The sequence below is a fragment of the Protopterus annectens genome, chromosome 6.part0 (assembly GCF_019279795.1).
Source record: "Protopterus annectens isolate FY-2018-M chromosome 6.part0, PAN1.0, whole genome shotgun sequence".
In the NCBI taxonomy this organism is placed as follows: domain Eukaryota; kingdom Metazoa; phylum Chordata; order Ceratodontiformes; family Protopteridae; genus Protopterus; species Protopterus annectens.
In genome coordinates this window covers 413,473,819-413,497,834 of record NC_056737.1, presented here as the reverse complement: position 1 = coordinate 413,497,834, position 24,016 = coordinate 413,473,819, and the positions used below count along the sequence as shown (strand labels likewise).

At 38.9% G+C, this 24,016-nt stretch overlaps 1 protein-coding gene across 1 annotated transcript in view; it reads right to left on the bottom strand.

The window, feature by feature from the left end:
• Window positions 1-24,016, bottom strand: part of RYR3 (ryanodine receptor 3) — a 3,250,282-nt gene that overhangs the window by 793,140 nt on the left and 2,433,126 nt on the right. The window contains exon 62 of the mRNA XM_044074157.1: window positions 15,690-15,750. Coding sequence (XP_043930092.1) covers window positions 15,690-15,750 — 61 coding nt within the window. The remainder of the gene's footprint in view (window positions 1-15,689; window positions 15,751-24,016) is intronic.

Genomic DNA, 24,016 nt, shown 5'->3' with positions numbered 1-24,016 from the left:
GACATAGAGGAGCTCTCCGATTATGTAGCCCAGGCTGGTATGACCCTGACCCTGAGCAGCATCTTGCCCTCACCAAGAATGATACCACAATACAAAGACAAGATGATCAGCTTTAACAATTGGCTCAAGTACTGGTGTCATTCTAAGGGGATCCAATGTCTGTCTGCCTGGAATGACATGTTGGACAAGCCACGCTGCTTCGCAAGGGATGGCTTATACCTGTCACCACTGGGCTTCCGGATATTGGCTAAGGCTCTTGCCAGCCCCATAGTGCCTTTTTTAGGCAAGGCTCAAAAGACAAACCCACCTCCTTAGAAAACAATAACGGAAAAAACTAAGGGTAATGCTGCTCAATGCCAGAAGTCAAAATCTCAAGATGCAGGCACTTGATGCACTCCTCAGCTTGGAGAACATCGACGTCTGTGCAGTAACTGAAACCTGGTTCAAGGCTGCTGAGAGCACCCCAGCGTTACCAGGCTATACCTCGTATCATGCCTTTCGGCCCCAAAACCCGGACCGAACCACAAAGGGAGGGGGAGTGTCCATATTCATCAAGGACACCCACACCTCCAGGTTAGTAGCAACACATGAAGCATCAGAGACCATACAGGTGCAACTAACCATAGGCAAAACTGCTATACAACTGGTAGCAGGTTACAGACCACCCTCCCAATCTCAAGAACTCCACTCAGCCTTCCTGAAGACATTGGAGGATATGAATGTATCACAAAATACCATCATACTGGGAGACTTCAACTACCCAAACATAGATTGGGTACATTATTCTAGCCCTAATACCCTAGCCCAAAGGTTCCTGGAATTCATAAATTCAAATGCACTGGAACAATTAGTCAACTCTCCCACTAGGGGAGATAATATACTAGACCTGATCATCACAAACATGGGGACAAAATGCTCCACACCGGAAGTATACCCCTCACTAGTGAGATCTGACCACAAACTAATCACCCTGGATATACATATCCCACCTCCACCCCCAGCACAAAAGACCACAGTGAAAAACTTCTCAAAAGCAGACTTCACTCTTCTTAAGACTGAGATGGTATCCTTTAAGCCCACTGTGCCAGTGGATACCACATCCCACAATGCCGAATCCTTCACAAATGCTTTCTATGGACATCTCCAAGAATGCATGGATCATGCAATCCGAAACAAATGCAAGTCCCTCTCCACCAAAGGTAAGCATCCTGTCTGGTGGACCTCAGCCATAAACAAATTGTATAACAAAAGAAGGAAGCTACTGCACGTCAGAACAAAATCCCATGAAGGGAAGACATCTCTGATCAACATTAGCAGAAAACTACGTTCTCTCATAAAAACATCCAAGGCCAACTTTGAGAGAAAAATCGCTAAGGACACTAAAGATAACCACAAAGCCTTCTTCAGCTATGTTAGAAACCTGGGCAGAAACCCTCAGATATGCTCAGAGTTGGTTCACAACAATAAAAAATACACTGAACCCACAGATATTGCCAACATTCTGGCTGACAGGTTCAGTGCAAATTTCTCCCCTCCTTCACCCCCAAAAGAAGAAATACTTATCCCAGCTGAATGTAATCTCCCTGTCATCTCATATGTCCAAGTGAGAACCGCCCTAAACAAAGCAAAAAACACAGCATCAATGGGACCTGACGTTATCCCAGGTTGCGTGTTACGTGAACTCCAAGAGGAGCTAAACCCACACATAAAATGCTATTTAACCTTAGCCTTACTTCGGGATATGTACCTGAACACTGGCGTACAGCAACAGTGGTCCCACTCCACAAGGGGGGGTGTCTCTACAGACCCTGGAAACTACCACCCCATAAGCTTAACCAGCCTGGTCTGCAAAGCTATGGAAAGAATCATTATGGAACTCATAAACAGAGACAGAGGGGACCTACAGACACTTGACCCAACCCAGTTCGGCTTTGTAAAGGGCAGATCCTGCCTTTTAAACCTGGTTGACTTTTTCAAAACAGTCACTAGAGCCATTGACGAGGGCAAAGCAGTCCATACAGCATACCTGGACTTGGCTAAGGCCTTCAACACAATACCCCACTCAGGCATCATAGATAAGCTCAACAGCTTAAATGTAAACCCTTATGTCACTAGATGGGTTGCAAACTGGCTAAAGGACAGAACCCATAAATTTAAAATCGCTGGAGCAATGTCAGACTCAAAGCCAGTCACAAGTGGTGTCCCACAGGGATCTGTCCTGGGACCCCTCTTGTTCAGCATTTATTTCTCAGGTGTTAAAGCAAACACGGGAGGGCTGTGGCTGACAAAGTTCGCAGATGACTGCAAACTAGGCGCCATAGTCGATACACCAGCAGACAAACACATCCTACAAAAAGGCCTCACAGAAACGGACAACTGGTGCCGGAGTCACGGCCTTAAACTAAATGCCAAAAAATGTATAGTCATCCCCTTTGGGAAAAACAAAGTACCCACAAATTATCACATAGACAGCAACCCACTGAGTACTGAAAAAGTAATCAGAGACCTGGGGACCCAAGTCGACAGTGACCTCTCATTTGATACCCATGTTGCCAAAGTGGTTAGAAAAACATTCTACCTTGCAAACCTCATCATGAAGGGATTCACATCCAGATCCAAGGATGTCATTGTACCCCTATATTCCTCCCTCATCAGACCCATGATTGAGTACAATGCCCCATTTGGTATGTACCTCACCCAGCATTTGCAACAGCTGGAGAGACCACAAAAGTACCTCACCAAGAGGATCAAGGGTCTCCAACATATGTCTTATTTTGCCAGACTAAAGAAACTTCAGCTCTATTCAGTATCACACCGCCTGCTCAGAGGTGATCTCTGCCTGACGTACAAGGCCATGTCCAATCAGGATCTGATGGACATGCTCCACCTCAAAAAATCCAAGTCCATCAGGACCACGAGAGCTAAAGACTTAAACCTCGGCACAAGTATTAATAGGACATGCTGGAGGAATAGATGCATAACCCAGAGGCTTCCCATGCTTTGGAACAAGATCCCAGTTCATATTAGGCAGAGCCCCTCACTGACTCTCTTCAAGAGAAATCTTGATGAGTGGATGGGAGATCGTAAGTTTACCCCAGGGGTCACATCTGTGTCACTGCTAGACAGGGGCTCAGTAAACTAATTCTATTATATAAGGGGACCTTCACTGTGTCACTACTAGACACAGTATTCTAAATTTATTCTGTACATTTTTGTACCATTTCATGGGGTGGCAAATGCCACATCACTATGGCTAGGCTTACAAATGCCCCAGGGCAGATAGCCTAGTAAAACCTGGCATTTTAACAGGGGTATGTACACCCACTGTATATATATATATATATATATATATATATATATATATATATATATATATATATATATATATATATATATATATATATATATAGATGCATGTTTGTGTATAAACACAGGTTCCAATATGTTAGAACTGTTAGAACTTTTGCATGATATTGAAACATACTCCTGTTTCCAAGAATGAAATCAATATAGCATATCGCAGGATTGATTTGTGTTTGGAAGAATATGTATTAAACCAATGAATTGATGTTATACCTATCACTTCTTATCCAACCCTAACCCAGTTATACCAGCAATTTTCGTCATCCAGAAAATTCATAAAGGGATACTCTGTCCCCCTTTCAGGCCTATTGTCTCAGCAACAAGTTCCAAGATGTACCTGCTAGCTGTTTTGGTCGACAGATGGATTAAACATGTGTATGATGTAATACCACATTTAATGAAGGACTCCTGGGACTTTTTGGGACACTTAAAAATCATATTTGGAAAGAAATTCTTGTATTTGTGATTGTAGATGTCAGAGATGTGTTCACTGTTATTCCTAAGAATGAAGGGCTACAATACTTTCATCAAAGTTTGATTCAATGCTCCACCCTCTCAGATCATGGAACTGATGGCTCTTGTTTTAGAACACAATTACATTTATTTTGAGGCAGAGTTTTTCCAGCATTTTAGAAGTGTTGTTATGGGAGCATTTTATGCTCCTGCTTTTGCCAGTATGGTACTGTTGGCCTGGGAAAAACAGTTTGCATTCAGGAGTTCATTTGCCAAACAATTAAATCTGTACACTTTTTAGATGATATATTTATTTTATGGAATGGTGAGGTCAATGAAATTCATACCTTTGCATAATACCTGAATAACACCACAGAATTTTTGAAATTTACTTATTGTTGGAGCCGATACAAGATTATTTAGATAAACTCATTTCCCATACCAATAATGGTTTCAAATCCAATATTTTTAGGAAGCACACATTTTGTGACTTTTACTTACACTTTACTGGTTGCCACTCTATCTAGCAGAAAAAGAGTTTAGTGAAGGGACAAGCCATCAGGGTGGCATGTATGACATCTCTAAAGGACAAAGTGCTGGTCGAGTTACTAAAGTTAAGGGAAATGTTTTTAGCAAGGGATACCCTGGTCAATTACTAGATAGTTTGCTATTATAAGTATACAATGAATGGGAGAAAAGTACCAACTCCTTTTAGGAGCTGGGTTATTTGTACCTACAAAAACTATGGAACAGAAATATGAAAGGGCACTAATAGTGGAACACGATCAGTTCTCCAAAGAGATTAAAGATATCATAAAAAGAAACTGGTGCATTTATAAACCAATTCTGAATTATTCCAAATGGTAGGGTCTGAACATACCTTCATTGCTAAAACAGCACCCAATTTCAAGAGACTATTGGAGAACAAACAGGGAAGGAACTGTGAGCAGTGTACCTACAATACAAAGAATCAGAACTTGGTGTTAGGTGACACGTTGAACAGTAGACTCACACTTCAAGATGGCAATTATACCACCCAAAAAGAGTTATATCTGGCGTATTGTGTAGAATGTTTAGCATTCTATGTTGGCAAAACTGAGTGTGCCCTAAATACACACATTTATGAACATACATATGATACTGCCAGCAAAAATGAAAATAGTGCCCTGTATAAGCATTACAATGTTTAGTGTAAAGGATTTAATAAGTTTGGTTTTAGGATCCTGGAAAAAAATTAAATTGCAACCAAGAGTGGGGATTGGCAGACTTTTTTTTTTAAAGTAATGGAAATGAAGTGTCAATTTAGACTGAGAGCAATATCCACCCCCCCCCCCCCCCCCCCGGGATGAATGAGAATGTGTCTATTGCTCCTGACCTGAATACAAAAGCTAATAAACTATAGATTGGTATTTAAATTACTATTGGATTGTATATTTCAGTAATAGGATGGAATTTCTTTTGTGATAGCTGGTTCTTTTACCATGGCTCTTTAAGAGAGAAACAGGTTTAATTAATTTGTTAACTAACAGCCAATGAAATATTTGCTCAGTTAGTATATAATGCTCCTGTGTTGGTATGCAGTTATTCTAATGAAGTCTTTTTTTCTGGGACAAAATCGCTTAATGTTTTTAACATTGTAATATTAAACTGATTTTAAAACCATCTGTTGACCCTCTGTTGCATTCATTTTCATAATTTTTAAGTGTATCTGGTTGACACTGCACTATTTCTGCAGAAAATGATTATTCACTGTGCACCAGGTAGAAATGAAACAAATTTATCCCAGCAATTGGGAATGTCAAGAGGCAGGTGTGAGATTCAGGCTGCTGTGTCCAGTTGTCTTCAAACTGTTTTTCCTGGAGATGCAAAGTCATGTTTTGATGCAGAACATGCTAAGGAGGAAATAAAAAAAAACTTTATCAAAAAGTGAGTCAGCTAATAGAAAGAGATTCTGCTTTTCATTCTTGTGACAGGAAGGTACATAGCAAGGCTTTGTAAGTTAAACCTTTTTCAATGTTCCCAAAGGAAAATGTTTGAGAAACAGAAAAAAGTAGAGGAGTTGACTAAAAGAATCAGCAGTACTTTGGACTTCAACCAGAGTCTGGTGACGGAAGAAGAACAGCGACTCTGAAATTAGTGAATAAATGGAATACTATAAAGCATCTTATCATATTTGTGAAATATGGTTTTGCAAGAAAAAGTGGCTGAAAAACACTGGACTTTTATTGACTTTGTTAAACTTGTGAGTGGACTATAAAAGCATATACCCAACTTTACATCATTAATGTTTAGAAGGACACCAAAAGGGGGAACCTAATTGTAAATACAAATTTTTGTAGTTATTAGTGTTTGTGCAAAACATTTCATGAAATAAAACTGCATGTTATATACAGTAAAACAATTTTGTCTGGTGTGTAGTCAAGGGTATTTTAAATGTGGGGGTGACTTTTCAGCAACTGTTGTATGTAAATAAGTACTTTTCAATCATAAGAAATAACGGTTTTACAGTATAATGAAGAAATAAGGATGGACAAAAGCAAGTTTAATGCTCATAAGCTGTGATCTTGGGCTGCTGGGGTGGGGGTGAGGTGTAAATGTGCACTGATTATATTATATGTAGAATTAGGATATTTTCTCTTTTTATTTTCCAGGTGTGAATATCTAGATTACTGCATTTGGCTTAAGCTGTAAACAACTGTTTTTGTAAGCACATATGCTTTAAACATAACAGCCAGCAATATGAGGCTTCTAAAGTTCTTAGTTTAATCTGTAGACCACAATGTAGTATCATAGAATCATAGAAGGCTACTAGGCTATTGGCCCTGAGGCACTTATAAGCCTAGCCAAGAGTTTAGCCCATGTTTAGACAAATCAGCAGGGACATGGGTGGAATCCCATGGGTATATTTTCTGTTTCCCATCCAGTTATCCAGGTTGCGCTTAAAAAGGGCTAAAGAGGTACACTGTTTGATATGGAGAGAGAGTCTATTCCATAGATGAGGGAGTCTCTGGGACACAAATCTGTCCCACCAACAAGTCTTGTTGATGTCACAGACCAGGTTGAGGCAGCATGTGCGGCCTTGAGTGGAACTTGACTTGCGGATATGCAGCAGTCCCATCAAGGTGGGTCCGTGAACACCTTGTATGCCAGACAGAGGTCACCTCTGAGAAGTCTGTATGAAACTGAGTACAGAGATAGGGCTTTTAGCCTATCTGTATATGGCAGATATTTAAGCCCCTGGATTCTCCTGGTGAGGAACCTCTGTGATCTCTCCAGCTGCTGCATGTGCTTTGTAAGGTACATTCCGAAAGGGGCATTGTACTCGATAATGGGTGTTATAAGGGAAGAATTCAGAGATATTATGACGTCCTTGACCCTGGATGAGATACCCTTACTTATGAGGTGGGCCAAGTAGAAGGCTTTCCATACAAAGGAAGCAACATGGTGGTCCAAAGTCAGGTTACTATCTACCTGGGTGCCCAAATCCCTCACGACTGATTGAGTGCTTAGGACGTTGTTATTAATGTGATGATTTGTGGGGACGTCACTCTCCCCAAAGGGGATGAAACAGTGTAAAACAATTTCATAAAGAGGTTAAACAATTTCAGACGCTGGCTGGATTTATTTGGTACCATTTTTGTAGATACTATCATTGTATGTGATTCCTTGTTGGTGAGTTCACCAGGGATTAATGCTATGTGAGCTTTTTGGATTTACTAGTTTCAGCTGCACGGACACACACCACTATTTTCCAAGTAATTGAAATGACTTAGAGGGACTGACAAAAGGTAAAGTATTGCAGAATAAGGAGAATCTCACAGAACAAGAGGAGAAACAAATGCAGAGTGCTAAAGAGAAAATAAGATAGCATCTTCATAATATGCATGATTTTAGAAAGACTGTAGTTAAGCAACTACTTTTTGATAACAACTTCAGAGCACAAAAACTTTTAGCACAATGATTTAGGTAACAGAACGCTGAAAGAGTTGTTGCCAAACTTAGGAAATCTATAACAAGAAAAATAACTAGAGATCCTCTAGACATTTTAGAGATATTCTGTAAATTTTATGAAAATTTGTATAGTATAAAGCAGAGAAATGTGGAAATCAAGAAAGAGTATAAATGGAAATATTTATGAAAAACTTAATTATGCCAAGGTTAAAGGTAGATGAGGCTCAGAAACTAACAACTAAGAGATAATGAGACAGAAACAGTGCTGTATAATCAATCTTCAGGAAGGTCTCCAGGAACAGATGACATTCCCATGGAAGTTTGGAAATTAGGTGTGAAGAAAGTGATAAAGATCTGGATGATTTTGTTTAGCAGTATTTGAAAAGGAGGGGAAGCAACAACTTCTTGGAAGAAAGCTGTTGTGACTGTATTACCTAAAGATGACAAAGATCCTTCAGACCCAGCTTCATATAGACCCATTTCAATTTTAAAACACACTTGTAAAGTGTTCTATGTTTTTACTAGCTGAAAGAATGGCAAAGATGGCTTTGTGGAGGGGGCAAATATTTGACAACATTAAAAGAACAATGATGATCCAGAGGGATGCAACATGTAAAGAAATCTCTCTGTTGTTGGTGGGTCTTAATACAAGGGAAAGCATTTGACAGAGTAAGTTTGGATATTATGAGTAGAGCAATGGAACCATTTACATTCCCTGACCCAATAATAAGGTTAGTTAGAAGGATATATGAAGGATCCGAGCCAAAAATTAAAGTGGGAGGTTTCCTCTCAGATAAGATATATTTCAGCATATTAACCAGGCAGGGATGTCCCCTTTCACCTTTGTATTTGCTTTACATTTAGAGCCATTGGCAAAGAAAATAAGGGACTCAGAAATACCAGGATATAATTGGTATGGTAGTCAAGATAAGTTGGCTTTATTTACAGATAACATTATTTTGTACCTGATAAATCCAGAAAAGGACATCTACATGTTGTGAAATGTTTTGAGACACTTTCAGATCTTTTTGCAATATAAAAGTAATGAAGATTGAACAAAGGGGTCTATATCATATGATCGAAGTTCCAAAACTTCGAATCATTAAAGGACGAACTTTAATGACCGAAGTCTCGGAATTTCGAACACACACATAAAAAAAAAAAAAACAAAAAAAAAACATGCTCTATGCAGGGGGGGAAGCCCCCCTGTACCCCCAGACACCTGCTACTTAAATATACCAACTCCGGGATTGCACTACAGTGCAGTAAAAGGAAATCTTCCCTTTCTGCACTCTGTGGTGATCTCCGTTATATGATTCAAGGTTTCACCACTTTGATCATTAAAGTTAGTTCTTTAATTATTCAAAGTTGTAAGACTTTGATCATATGATAGGAACCCAAACAAAGACTGTAGCCACTCATGAACTACTTCACCAATACCCATACTTGTGGGGAGATGATAAGATGATGTATTTAGGATTATGGATTAAAAAGGCTTCTGGTATGGTGGCTAAGGATATCTGGGAAGAGACTAAACAAAAGATATTACAACAATTGAGAAACTGGAAGCTCTTATCTATGGATATGGATAGTAAGATACAAGCACTGAAAATGTTTTTAGTCCCGTTATTCTTGTATATGGGTCAGGTATACTTTTATCAACCAGATGAGAAGTTGTGGATAACAAATAATAAATAATTGAAGGAATTTATCTAGGAGGGAAAGATGTCAAGAGTTAAGTGGGATAACTTGATCCTTCCAATAGAACAAGGTAGCTTAAATTTACCTGATTTAAAGGGATATTTTAGAGCTATGCAGTTAAGGCTCATATACTTAACACAAGCAGGAGGTTATAATTTAAAGTGGAAAAGGATGATGATGAAGCAAGGGGGGAGTTTAAGAAATATATATAGAGAGAGTGGGATTTTGGATGCAGATCCTTAAGGAGAATAATAACAGCTATACATAATATTATATCCATAAAGTAGCAGAAAGCATGCTAACAAATAAGCAATATGAGAATAGAAAAAGATTATTTTGCCAGTAGGGACCAGTGCAAGTAGGGGGAAGAGAAAATAGGCATGAATGGGCTGAAATTTACTGGAGAAACCTGTCAAATGATCCAAGATATTGGGAGCAAATAACTCAAGCAGGAAAGGTAATAGAGTGGGATGAGGCCAAGAAGATATTTAGATTGCAGGCTATAGACTGCCTTCCCTACCAGCACTTGAAATCGGAGTATAGGCAAACAGAAAGGAATAGGGGAATTTTAAGTGAAAGACCTGCTCTGGTAGAGTTTTTAATAGAATCTAGAACAGAAGCAGCTATTAAAAAGGGCTAATTATTAGGATACATAAAATATTGCATGATAACTATAAGAATCAGCCAGAGGAGGTTAGAAAAATTGGGAAGAAGGACTGTAAAAGCAATTTACAACAGAAAATGGAAGGGTGGGTCTATGTTCAGCTATCAAATGAAACTTGCATCGAACTCCTGAACATTGAACCCTATGCATCGCTCATTCATTTCAGCAAAGGGGAAAGTAACTTCTTGCCCAACACTTCTCCGTCTTTAAGGATTAAGGGAAGGAAGGAATTCAGAAATGTTTTGTAATGTTGGAGTGATGATAGTTGCAAAGAAAATATATGTGATATGAATTGTATTTAAATGTTAAAATGGTTAGCTTACTTTTCTGTTAATATATGTTTGCCTATGTCTTGAGTGATAATTTAATAAATGTGCTTAATAAATTATGAGGGGCTGTGCTCAAAAGACAAAAAAAAAACCTCCTCCATCAGTCACAACAAGCAACTCAGGGTAGTAATCAAGTCCGCCAAAGGCAACTTTGAAACAAAACAGTCTCCCAGGTTAAGGATAACCATAAGGCATTTTTCAGTTATGCATGTGACCTTAAAGGGAGCACCCAACAGTGTGCTGAACTAATAGTAAATGGAATTTATAATATCGAAGTGGGGGACACAGCAAGGTAGCTGGCCAATACATTTAGCTCCAGTTTCACCCCACTATTACCTCCATTTCCCTTCCAGGAAATAACCTCTACCATTTCTCCCCAACTATCACTTAATTGATTACTCACTGCACTCTCCAGAATTAAAACACGGTATCAGTGGGTTTTGATAATATCACAGGATGCCTCCTAAATAGTTTGAAACATGACCTGTCAGGCCCACTGAAATTTCTATTCAACCACAGCTTCCAGACATACTTTGTCCCTATGGAATGGAGGACTACAACAGTCATCCCTCTACACAAATGCAGACTATTAACAGACCAACAGAACTACAGACCCATAAGTTTGATTAGTCTTATATGCAAGGTCATGGAAAGAATGATTGTGGACCTGATATAAAAATATGTAAGAAATCTTCAAAGACTGGATCCATTCCACTTTGGTTTCATCAAAGGCAGGTCATGCTTACTAAATTTAGTGACTTGATGGACGTCTTAAAGAAGGTCACTAGAGTCATGTATGACGGCAAAATGGTACATACTGCCTACCATGATCTAGCAAAAGCAACTGACACAATATCTCATTCAGAGTATTATAGTTAATTCACAAATTTAGGCATAAATCTCTATGTCACCCAATGGATAGCTACATGTTTCACAGGCAGTACAAATGAAGTTAGTGTGGAGGAAATCTGTCTCTACAAAGAGGCCTGTTACTAGTGGTGTCCCACAGGGCTCAGTACTGGAACATCTCCTATTTGGAATATACTTCTCTGAAGTCAAGGCAAATATAGAAGGCCTTTGATTGACCAAATTTGCTGATGACTGCAATTTGGGTGCAATCATTGAATACTCCAAACATGTAGATATTCTCCAGGAGGGTCTGATACAGACAAGCAACTGATGCCAGAGCCATGGCCTAAAACTAAATGCAAAAATTACATACCTATACTCTTTGGGAAGATGACCACCCTTGCAAATTACAACATTGATCACACTCCCCTAAGAGGAAAACTAGTAGTAAGGGACTTGGGAACTCAGGCTGACAGTAACCTGAACTTTGATCACCATGTGTCCATGGTAGCAAGAATATCACTCTATGTGGTGCAACTTATAAGAAATTGCATTGGCATTCAGGTCTAAGGAGATCAAAGTCCCACTATACTCATCCCACATTAGACTAATAATCAAGTACAATTCACATGTACCTGACCAGGCATTTGCAACAGGATGTAAATAATATGTCCTATATGGACTGCCTCAAAGTCTTGTCCTTGTACTCTGTCTCCTACAGACTACTGGGAGGATCTATGCTTAACCTACAAGGCATTCTCTGATCCACCCTTGATGGATCTGCTTCACATTTGCAAAACAAACAGCACTAGAATTACCCAATCTAAGGATCCAAACCTCATCTGTGATGTAAACAAAACATGTTGGATAGACAGGTATGTGTCTCATAGATTACCCTCTTCTCTGGCACAGACTCTCCATTCAAATGAAAAAGAGCTCTTCCATAAACCTATTCAAATGCAATTTGGACCAGTGGATAAGAAATTGCAAATTCACCCCTGGCTTGTCACCTGTGGCCCTTATGGGCAGGGGAAGTTTGTAGAAATCCTAAGGCACAGGCATATACCAAAGCTGTTCTAGCCATGGACATTGATAATTGGGAAAACTGGGACATGGATGGCTAGGCTTAAAAATGTTCTAGGGCTGTTAGCCTAGTAAAGTCCCATGCTCCTGTGATAAGGATGACAGGGGAAAGGACTGATCAATACTAGGATAGTTCACCATCCTAAAAGGAGAACATCGTTTTTTTGAGATGAGTGACACAAAAAACACTGATGACAAGAACAGGTAATTAGTTGACCTGCTCTTCTGATGTAGCATCAGCAGCATGATGTTCAGATGGTTTGCATACTTCTAAGTTCAGTTTAAGGCAAAACATCAGCTTATAATTTATTTTGTAGCTTATTACTTACCTAATCACTTAATTGATTACTTGTAGCTGAGCAGAATTAGGTATTACTTGATTTTGTTCTACTTAAAGACCTACAGATTTGTTAAGGGCTGCATGTAAAACTCACTATTAAAACACAAAACTACTGTTGTGTGTTTTCACCATAGTTATAGCTCCGGGACAGCCAACAACAGGGTTTATTGCCAGAAGAAGCTATCACTCAGTCAAACCTGATCCATTTTATGACTAGGCTACAGGAGAACTTGATGGTTACTTAGACTTTGTCAAGGCCTCTGACTCAGTTTTACCAGATGCTTACTAGTTAGCTACAGAGGCTGGGAAGATGAATGAAAATGAAGAACTGTAATATGTCATAGTTAAAGGGCAGGATCGAGGAGTTTGTTGTGAGTGAGGTAATATTAGGAATAAGGTAAGCGACTAGAGAAGTACTGTAAAGTTAAGCCTTAGGTTTGGTAGTTTGCCATGTGTTTGCTTCAGACACATCAATGGGAAGAAAGAACAGGATTAATCTCTTTGCTAATAACACAAAGACAGATGGAGCACTGGAAATTTTCGGAGGGGGAAAGGTGGGATTTAGAAAAGCTGACCAAGTGAGCTACAATTTAGCAGCTGAGGTTCAGAGTAAACAAATATGAAGTGCTGCACCTGGGTCATAAAAACATTGTTATGAAATATCAGCTGACAGGAGATGAATTGATGGAAAAAAACAGGAAAAGGATCTAGGGATGATGATACCATCTTGGTTAGACCAAAAGGAGTTGAGTGAGATGGGCAACACAGCAATGAGCAGAATGTTGGGATATAACTACAAGGGTATAGGTTCCCGAAACAAAGAGGTAATAGTGATCTTAATCTATCAGGCTCTGCTTAGATTATATATTGATTACTATGTGCAGTCCTGAAAGCTAGACAATGAGAAGGAGAGGTGGCTTCTGGAAAGTGTATAAAGAAAAGTCATCAGAAATATTAGTGGAATGGAAGGGAAAAGATATGAAAATAGACTAAAGGAAGTGAAGACCTTCTTAGCCGAGACTAGAAAACATGAGGGGTGGGCATAATACTGGTTCACAAGAGCTTGTTGGGAAAACATGAAAGGGTCATCCTGAACAGGAAGAATGTTAGGGAGGAGATGGCACAGGCAGCAGATTTTCCGGGCCAGATTCTCCCTGGGTTTCTGATTTTTTCTTCACAGAGAGAGGTATATGGACTATAGAATGGGCTACAACAATGAGTGTTTGAAAGGGAGTCCATTAAGGGAGTGAGACACGTACAGAATGAGAGAGGAAAACAGAAGTGAAGTAGAATGTTAAATGCACTTAAATGGCAAATTACACAGGCTAACTGCCTTGGTCTACCAGTGAACAAATATAATGTAATATTAGGTAATTGTCAGTGTTCTACCATTAAACAAGTGTAATGCAATGTAAAGTAATTGTCAGACTAAGTTCACTGGCAAGCAGTACGTTGTGCTCTCATAGCATTACTTCCATCTACTGGACATAATACTGACAAATTTAAGTGATTCTGACATTGGCACTGGCAGTAAAACTCACAACACTGTTATTACCTTGCCTATAAACCAGATAAACAGGGACTGTTTTTCATATTGCATAAGTATTTATGACATCCATTGCTTCATTTTAAAGATAAACTGACTCTGGGACCCTAAGGTGTAACCGTTGAAATAATAAGGTAAAAAAGTTATACAGAAAGTTACAACTTACTTTTATTGCATAGAATTTCCTTTACATATCCTTCTGTATTATTAGACTGAGTACATTTTTCTAGGATTTTTCAGGGAACAATATTTTATTATGGACAGATAACTGAAATTCTACTTCACTTAAAAAAGCACTTAAGAATGAATGAATAAATTAAATAATCAATAATACATAATTTCTGTGGAGGTGAAGCCCCTCAACCACCTTCCACATACAGGAAGATCCCAACACAACTCATTTAATTATAACAAACTCCCAAATTACCACATCTTGAGGAAATGGTGTGACAACCTCAGATTCATTGCTCTGGGCTTGATGAACCACCACTCAAAAAGCCTGTCTCTGATGAAATGTAGGATGAAATCATAGGTAAAAAATACCTATGCCCATCAAGTTTACTCTTCCTGCCCAGTTTTCTGTGTTTCAATATCAGACATGATCACCATCTATATACCTTTTAACTGTACCTCATTATGATGAACATTCCTCATTTTGAGTCTTAAAATTTCCATGTTTCCAACAGTTCTACAGTGAAATGGTCTCTGTCACACACATTCATTGTTAGGTATGTTTTTAACAAGCACCCAATATAAATAATACTAAATTAAATTAATATAGCAATATTTTTGCAAGCATGAATGAACAGTTTTTAACCATGCTGCCCAATTCTTAGTTAAAACTATTAATATCTGGTGCATATTTTGCACATTTGTTTAACGTTGTGAAATGTAATGTTCCACATTTTGGAAATAGAATGTTGAGAGCCATGGCCACTCCACACCCTACACTCAGTGTGAGTCATGTCAGTCATACTGTGACTAGTTCTTATGAATATCATCCTGAGGGCCACAGCTCTTCTAAGCAGTCTCATGTTCCTGGTATGCCATGACTGAACTAGGAAAATAATACAGTTCTGTTTATATAGCTCCAAACATCTGTGAGACTCATGTTCTTCTACGCCTTTAATATGTGAACCCCCCCAATCACAACCAAATACAACTGCACTATGGATCTTTCTTTATTTCTGAACCCTCCAGGTGATGTGTAATTTTTCAGATTCTTAGTCCTTGCAGCTCATGAACAGTTTGATATTTTGTATTAGGATCTGTGAATATGGGTAAATAACACTTTGGATGGGCAACCTGCCTCTGTGCAAATGCACCAACCTCATATATACAGTTTTCACATAAAATGAATTCAGCTTCCACTTTGCTCAATGGTATTGACAAAAAGAACAGTATACCTACCTAGTGTCCAGCGACTGAGCTAAGATGTGTAGGCAGCTCACCATAGTAGCAGAGTCACTTCCTAACGGGTTAAACATACAAAACATTACATTTTGATCAAACAGCATGCACTGTGTATAGCAGCACTGCATTTTGCTAACAATTTATATCAATGTGTGTTCTGTTACACATAATTTCTTCATTATCGCTAAACACTTATGAGGCAATGCATTAATACACTTATTTTTGTTTAAACTGCATGTTATTTTGAAACTCCTAAGATGCAAAACCTTATGTAGACAATGGTATAATTAACTCATCTATACAAAATTGCTCTATGCTCCTTGCATATATTTCATATCATAATACTGAAAACTCATAATATTGAACGATCAAAACTTATTTAATGCAGTTGCACCCCCTCACATCCTATGCAATTTATATATATATATATATTTGTATATTTACACACACACACACACACACACACACACACACACACACACACACACACACACACACACACACACACTAACTTTAGGATCCCACAACAGTGGAGAAAGGACAAATTTTCATTTTCAATATTTTTAATTTTCAGTTAAGTAAATGGAACCCATTACACATGCATAATGCACACAATGTAAAGTTGTTCCAAGACTTTGAAGCACACTACTTAGATATTGTTAAAATAATTGATCTTTTGTTGGCTTGTGTTAATCAGGAAGACCCAGTTGGCTCTACTGGCTGTTTTTAAAGTCAAATATGAGGTTTATTTGCTAAATATCACACAAGTGGATGCTGTGGGGTTCAAAGTTAATTCTGCCAAATAAAGCTCATCCACAACTCAGTGTCTTAATCACAGAGTCAAACCTTTTCAAAACAGGCTGCAGAAGAAAAACTCTTTGGTATAAATACTAAAGCACAATTTGATATACTTTGCTGTGTGACACAGAGGGATACAGCCCCCAACAGTGAGCCAGAAAAATGGGGATCCATTAACAGCCCTAGCAGTGAAGGAGTCCGGTAAGGGGTAGTGAAAGGGTGTGGGCCTCTCACTTCTCTCTGGGAGAGGGTGGGATTTGCATGAACTCAGAGATACACAGGTTGGTGTGATCTTCCTGGGGAAGCCTGGAGAGATCACTGCTTCTGCTATGGGGGAAAGGCAGTGCAGCTTGGAAGAAACATTCCTTATGGAAGTGAGGGACTCCACAATCGTCAGCCCATCGCATGTCACCTCCCCCATGCCTTGCAGACTGCACACCCAATAGGGATCTTGCTTGGTACAAAAAGAATGAATGGGTTGTTTGACTGAGAGAAGATTTGATGGTTGGCAGGCAGCAGGTGAAAAAAACACAGAAAAAAAAGAAAATAAATAAAATTCCAAGAGACAGCTGTGTGGTTTCATTTTGTAAAAAATGGACAAGGAGGAAATGACACATCTGTTCATTTTCAAGAAAATGATACTTATCTACTTACCATAACACTGCATCTTTATTATCTATGCCCTTCCACTTCAGTTATGGGAATGGACACCACCAAGTACCAACCTTGTAAAAAGCAACCTCTCTCAAGAATTCCAGCTCTATCCCTATCTCCCACAATGCAGAGCTGCATCGTGGTTACCTCAGATTTAGTTTGCCCACCTACAATATATATACTCCCCACCAAGGTATGGATTGAAATACCAAACATACTAAAGGAAGTGTGGTAGACAGGCCAAAGGAGTTCTGTAAGGTCTGTCAGGTGTTAATAGATGACAAATTGGAGGGGGAGTAGGGATGGTTGTTGAAGTGAATATACATGAGTAATCAAGATCCAACATTATGGTAAATACATAACGACTATATCTAGGATTATCCAGTCCATACACATCAGTGATGGGGCAGAGTTCCCCCAATACCTTGGGTGACATTATGACAGAATACTACGGAGTAGGGTGATCCCAAAGGAAGACCTTGACTAAGATACCACACCTAATGTGTAGTGTCTAGTGAAAGTATGCATAGAGACCCAGATACAACTATACAAATATCATCAATACAGGCATTTTCAAAGAAGGTAGAAGAAATGGTGACTGCCCTGGTTGAGTGTGCCTATGGCCTAGATGGGAGAGATTTGTTGGATTAGGAATAGATGCATTATGAAAGCCATTTGGACAGGGTAACCTTGGATACTTTTGTCCCAGTACTGTTACAAAGAAGGAAACAATTAGGCATGCTGCCAGAACTATTTTGTAAGATACAGTTAAACTCTCATTTGCCTTCAGCCTCAGAGCACAGGGGATAAGATCTGGTGCCAACTTGCTTGTTGATATATGAGATTGCTACCAAGTTGTCCATGAGGATGGATACAACACATTGGGGAAGGAGGACCTGGAATTCCTGCAATGCTATGAGGATACTGTCATCTGCAGTATACCGATGTGAATATTTTACAGCATAGATTCGTGGTAAGTACTAGGATAGTTGCCCTTGCAGACCACTTTAAGAATAGTCAGTTTCCCTTTCTGTGCTCAAAATAACATCCCATTTTGTCATAGACTGGTCTTAGCCATCCAATGGTCAATAATTATATATCACACCATAGGCAATTTGAGGGGACACATGCATGGGATAAAGTATTTAGGAGCTGCATCTGTTCATTAGTAGTAGAGGGAACAGTCCTGGGGTAAATTTTCTGTTTCCCATTCATAGATCTAAATTGTACTTGAATATGGTCAGGAATGAGTTTTGTTTTACAGGGATGGGAGTCTGTCCCACAGCAGCTGTATCTGATGTGAGATATAACTATCCCTCCAAACCATTCTGTTGATGTTGCAGAAGAGGTTTACATCCCCAGACCAAATATTTCTGATGCCATTTAACTTACTGATGTGCAGTAAATCCATCAATAATGGGTTGGAGGATGTCTTGTATGCTAGACACATGTCACCGCTTAGCAGTCTGTAGGATACTGAGTATAGTGATAGAGCTTTGACTCAGTCCATGTAGGACATGCTGTTTAGAATATTTTTCATGCAGAAAAGACCACTTTCTTAGGACCATCAACATTGAACAATGTCCATCTACTCTTGGGTAGAGGAGTCCATGGTAACCATGGCTGATGGAAGTAGAAACACAAAGGGCATTCCCATGATCTAATTCTGACTGTCCAGTGGCCAGTGAAAGTGTTTTTTGAAGATTGATATGCAAATGGGTTTGTTCATGTCAATTTCCAGTTGCAAACATTGTATCCTGAGAGTCCACTGTAATACACACAAGAAATATCTAGCATTTTGCAATAGGTAGATTCTGGCTGCCATCAGATTTACTGTCTTGAGAATTAGAAATGCTTTTGTTAGGGTGGAGAGGTCTATCAGGTGGAACACCCATTAAAAGGTATATTTGTGAAGGATGCACTGAAGTTCCCTGCAAAGTCACAAAACCTGTGCCATGCACAGTACCTCATAATAATTCCTGTCCTGGAGGTCCAGGCAGTCCATCAGCTGCATTATGTAACAGGTTCATGGACAGAGCAGATACGATAAGCATGGTGATACCTATGCCTCTAGATGTGTCTGCAAGTATCTTGTGCTACTAGCCTCCTTAGTGTATCTATGGTTTGCTCACCTAATTCACACTAGAAACAGCACATGTGCATTAGGTACTTTAAAGCACATATGATGAAAGTACATGACAGAGAACCATGTTTTCCCATTCTGTCCATAGCCCTGGAGTCCTTGTTGGGGGATGGACAGTGAAGATCTCATTAAAGGGCTCTCTCTTGGTAGCTATTGCTACCAATACTGAATCAGCAAGGGGACCCTTACTGTAAAAAAAGTCTGTCATTAGCTGGGCACAGTATTTTGTCAGGCTTCCTTTGGTAGACTCAGCCATGCTACATTCTTATCACATCTTTGCCTCAGTCAAATCGATCTTGCAGTTTTCAGGGGGAACCTCCCAAGACTTAAAAAGGGCAGTTCAAAAAGCTTTCATCAGAAGGCCATTACTGAGTGAGGTGGTCTTTGAGCCAAGTACCACTCTGCCTAATTAATTCCATAATTTCCATGAATTGGAGGTAATCTGGAGGTGAGTGTGGGGATCCTTCTTCTTCAAAGAGGTCTGAATATGGGGTAATAGTCTTTGCTGGGGAGTCTTTGTGAGTCATCTTGCATGTCAGGCTTGGAGTTATCCAAATGACTAGAGGATGGGCTTGATCCCAAAAGATGTTTTCTTCTGAGACTCTTCAAAACTCTAAAGAGGGAGTTCATAATCAGTGCTCAGAATTCTAGACTGCTGGGTGATGAGAGGTGGAGTCAAAGTTGGGGGTAGAAATAGTGGTCAATTTCTCTGTGACTTTTAAAGCTGAAGGGATGCCTGTGAGAGCTGTTTAAGCTAGTACTGAAGCTGAACAAATAGAAATTGATGATGTCTCTGCACTGAGATATATTGATTCTGAGGCCATCCCAGAGCCAAAGCTAGCTTTAACACCAAGAGTTCAAGTTTTGAATTATCAGATATGGAGAATGGATCCAGTGGGGTTGGCACTGATATCAACACTGTGCACCAGGCGCTGTACTCCTACAGCTTAGTCACTCTCGACTTGCAGGGAGACTAAATTTGACAGCAAATGGACCAAGGGAGTCAGCACTAAATTGTGTAACCTTCTTGGTGCTGAAATAATAAACAAAGCAGGTTGCTCTGATAATGTAAGTGTCAACATCAAGCTTTAGGAAGGAGCAGAAGAAATATTTATTTATTTTTATTTATTTACATTTGTTGACCAGGCTAGTCTAACTGGATACATGTCCATTCTCAGTAGAGGCCCAGGGAGAAAAGCTCCAGATGTAGATGCTTTGGATTCTGATCTGTTCACCCTAGAGAAAGATGTAGATAATATGACACTGTTCAATCTGGGTATTTATAAGCCCTCATCATCCAAACTATACTGGATAAGGGGACTCCTAACAGACTTTATTGAATAGGTAGAAAGAGCACAGGAAGGTCTAGATTTCAAGTATTTTGAGAGGTCCTTCTCTGAGAAAATGCTCCCTGGATAAGGGTCCTAATTAACCACCACATTAGCCAGTTAGGCTCCCTGAGTGGAGGACCGTGTAAGACCCCCAGAAACAGACCTTTGATAGGGGTCTGAGTCAAGTAGAGATGGTACCAACTGCTGTGAGGATTTGGCTGGCCTTGGGTCCATCCCAGACATGATAGGGAAAGAAGACCATTGCTCATACTCAGACCTGTTCTTCTCTTTTCCTTCTTCTCCCTTTTTTATCATCTTTCTTCAGTTCTTGAGAGGAAAAAGTCATGTTAAAATACATTTATTTTTCCTCACTTCCAGAGTTCTTCTGCCAAAATAATTTGCATATTTTGCATGGCTTCTTAACATGATCCACACTCAGCAAGCCAACTATGGATAAATCATGGGTGAACTGGGGCAGGTTCTTGCTGCCAGTCACAATGGCCACATTTTTAAAACCCTGAGCCCTTTTCCATATTAGTGCTAAAACCAAGGTAGACAACAAGAACAGCAGTAACAGTATTAACATACATGGGTTTATAAACATTAATATACATGTGATATTTATTTATTTACTATTTGTTCACTGGGAAGGTAGATTGGTCTGTTGATTCTTTTCAGCCTCAACCCAGGCTCAAAGAGCAGAAAATATATCGCAGACTTTCAATTAATATTATATACAACATGTATACATAGCGAAATTCAGAACATAGTAAGATTCAATGCAAACAGTGCAACATCAAAAGACTCAGAGTGTTTGAGAGAAAAAAATAAGCGCTACTAATAGAAAAGAATGTATTTAGTAATATAATAACCCTATACAAAAACTACTCGAATCTTTTTAGGATATATATTTATATTTATATCTATAGCTGTTTCAGTATCTATAGCTATATCTATATCTATATCTGGATCTACTTCAGTAGATCGAATCACCAGAACATTGATATTTAAATAGCCAAGATGAAAAAAAAACTAAAGCTGAAATGAACGACCATTCACAATGCCGGAAAAAATAAGAACAAAAGAGCTACTGCACATGTCACACAGAACTCCAACCTTCTGAATGTACATTGCGGCAAAGTCACAAAAATTTGTTACTTTACTTAAAGAATCATTTAGGAAAAAAATTTACCTGTTTTAATGCTTATGAATCGGGATCATGGTGAGGATCAGTTATTTTACCATTTTGTCCATTGTAGTGCGATCTCATGGTTGGAATATATAACTTGCAGGGGTTGAGGGGATACAGCTGGGCTTGCCCCCCCCCCCCGCAAAAACATTAAAGAAGCTACATTTTTGTTTGTAAATGATTTATTTAAGTAAATTAACTTTTGTAGCTGAGCCACCATTTATATTCAGAAGTTCGGAGTTCTGTGTGACATGTGCGATAACTCTTTCGTTCTTAACATTTCCAGCATTGTGAATGGTTGTTCTTTTCAACTTTCAGGTTTTTTTTGTGTCTCAGCTATTTAAATTTTGATGTTCTAGTGATTTAGTCTACCAAAGTACATCCCTATATCTATATCTGTATCTGTATCTATATCTATATCTATATCTGTATCTATATCTATATCTATGTCTAGATTTTTTTTCAACACACTCAGGCCAAAAGGCCTAACTCATGTGTTGGGGTGGAGGGGGTAATGGTTCAGAAATAAACCTGAGCAAATAAGAAAACAACCTATTAAGTATACAGAAGTATCTTCAACTAGAAATCCATGATAAAAATACCAAGAAAGTAACTAGAGAAAAATAAGAATGGAAGAAATGCTTATTTTATCTTTCTATAGTATTACTATAGAAAAATTACCTGTTTGCATCTAGATGTGTTAAGACCTATGTATGTAATGTATCTTTTTAAAAAAATTGTTTTGTCATGAATATCTTTAATGTAACTGCTGGAGCATTTCTACTGGGCCTCTGTGAAAATAGGCTTTGCCCAGATGGACTTTGCCAGTAAACAAAGGTAATAAAAATAAATAAAATAAAAACTGCATAGGATCGTGTCTGATGGGAATTGCAGTAAACGAGATCTGAGGTAAACAGGAAGCAGCACTGCATTCTGAGAGGTAGGAAGGAAATCCAGCTGTGATATTTTGTGTTGGCATGTTGGTGTTTGGCAGTAATCAGTCCCATTAGTAAAATAGACAGAGTGGATAATCCATTTATTTTTGCAGAACAAACAGTGGGAAAAAAATAAAGAAGTTATGTACTTACCACAACATTCCATCGGTGTTGTCCATTTTCATTTATCCTTGACATATGGGATTGGTTCTGATTATTGGGACCAACTTGCCTGTTACTACAGCTTGTGCAGGCCAAAAACTCTAGAGTCTCACCTCTGCCCGCAATCTGTCTCTTCCAGTTACCTCAGATCAAATTTGCAGATTAGATATAAAGGTCATACATAAAGAAGCCTCAATGGAAGCCATATCTGCTATGTCTTAATGATCAGAAAAAATTATATATACAATTTCTGTTCTACCAAATGGTCTTCAAAGGCTGGGGGTTGGAGGAGGGGAGTCAAGGATAAATGAAAATGGACAAAACAGATGGAACATTATGGCAAGTACATAACTTCTTTATCTGATGTTGTCAATTTTTATTTTATCCTTGACATAGGAGGCAGAGTCTCCAGGTACGTTAGACCTTGGGAAGACTCATGGAAGGACATTCCAGAGCACCATTGAACCAAAGGATTCTCTTCCCCTAGAGAAAAAATCCAATTTGTAATGAGTAATAAAGATATGGGAAGAAGCCCAAGTTGCTGTTGCACAGATATCATCCATTGAAGCTCTAGATTAGAAAACTGCTGATGTGGCTACAGATCTTGTAGAATGTGCCTTAACAGGCCTAGGAGAATCAATTTTATTCTTGTAAAGATAAAGGATATACAATCCTTGAGCCATTTGGCCAAGGTCACCTTGCTGACTGGTTTACCAGACGCTGCACTCAAAAAGGATTCAAAAAGTTGGTCAGACTTTATGTCTTTCGTTCTGTGTAAATAAAAACATAATTGTCTGTGAACATCCAACAAATGCAAACAATATTTACCTTTATTCGTAAAATTGGGAAAGAATACTGGTGAATTAATAGTTTGACTGATATTAGACTCTGACACTACCTTAGGTAGAAAAGTGGGATATACCCATAAGGAAACTGCCTTTGTGAAAAATCAGAAAAGGTGGTCTCCATGGCAAGGGTTGAATTTCTGAAATCCTTCAGGTAGAGGTTATCGCCAGAAAATAGCTTTCCATGACAGATACTTTAGATCACAGTGTGCGGATGGTTTGAAGAAGGAATGTAAAATGGTTTGTAACACTAGATTTAGATCCAAA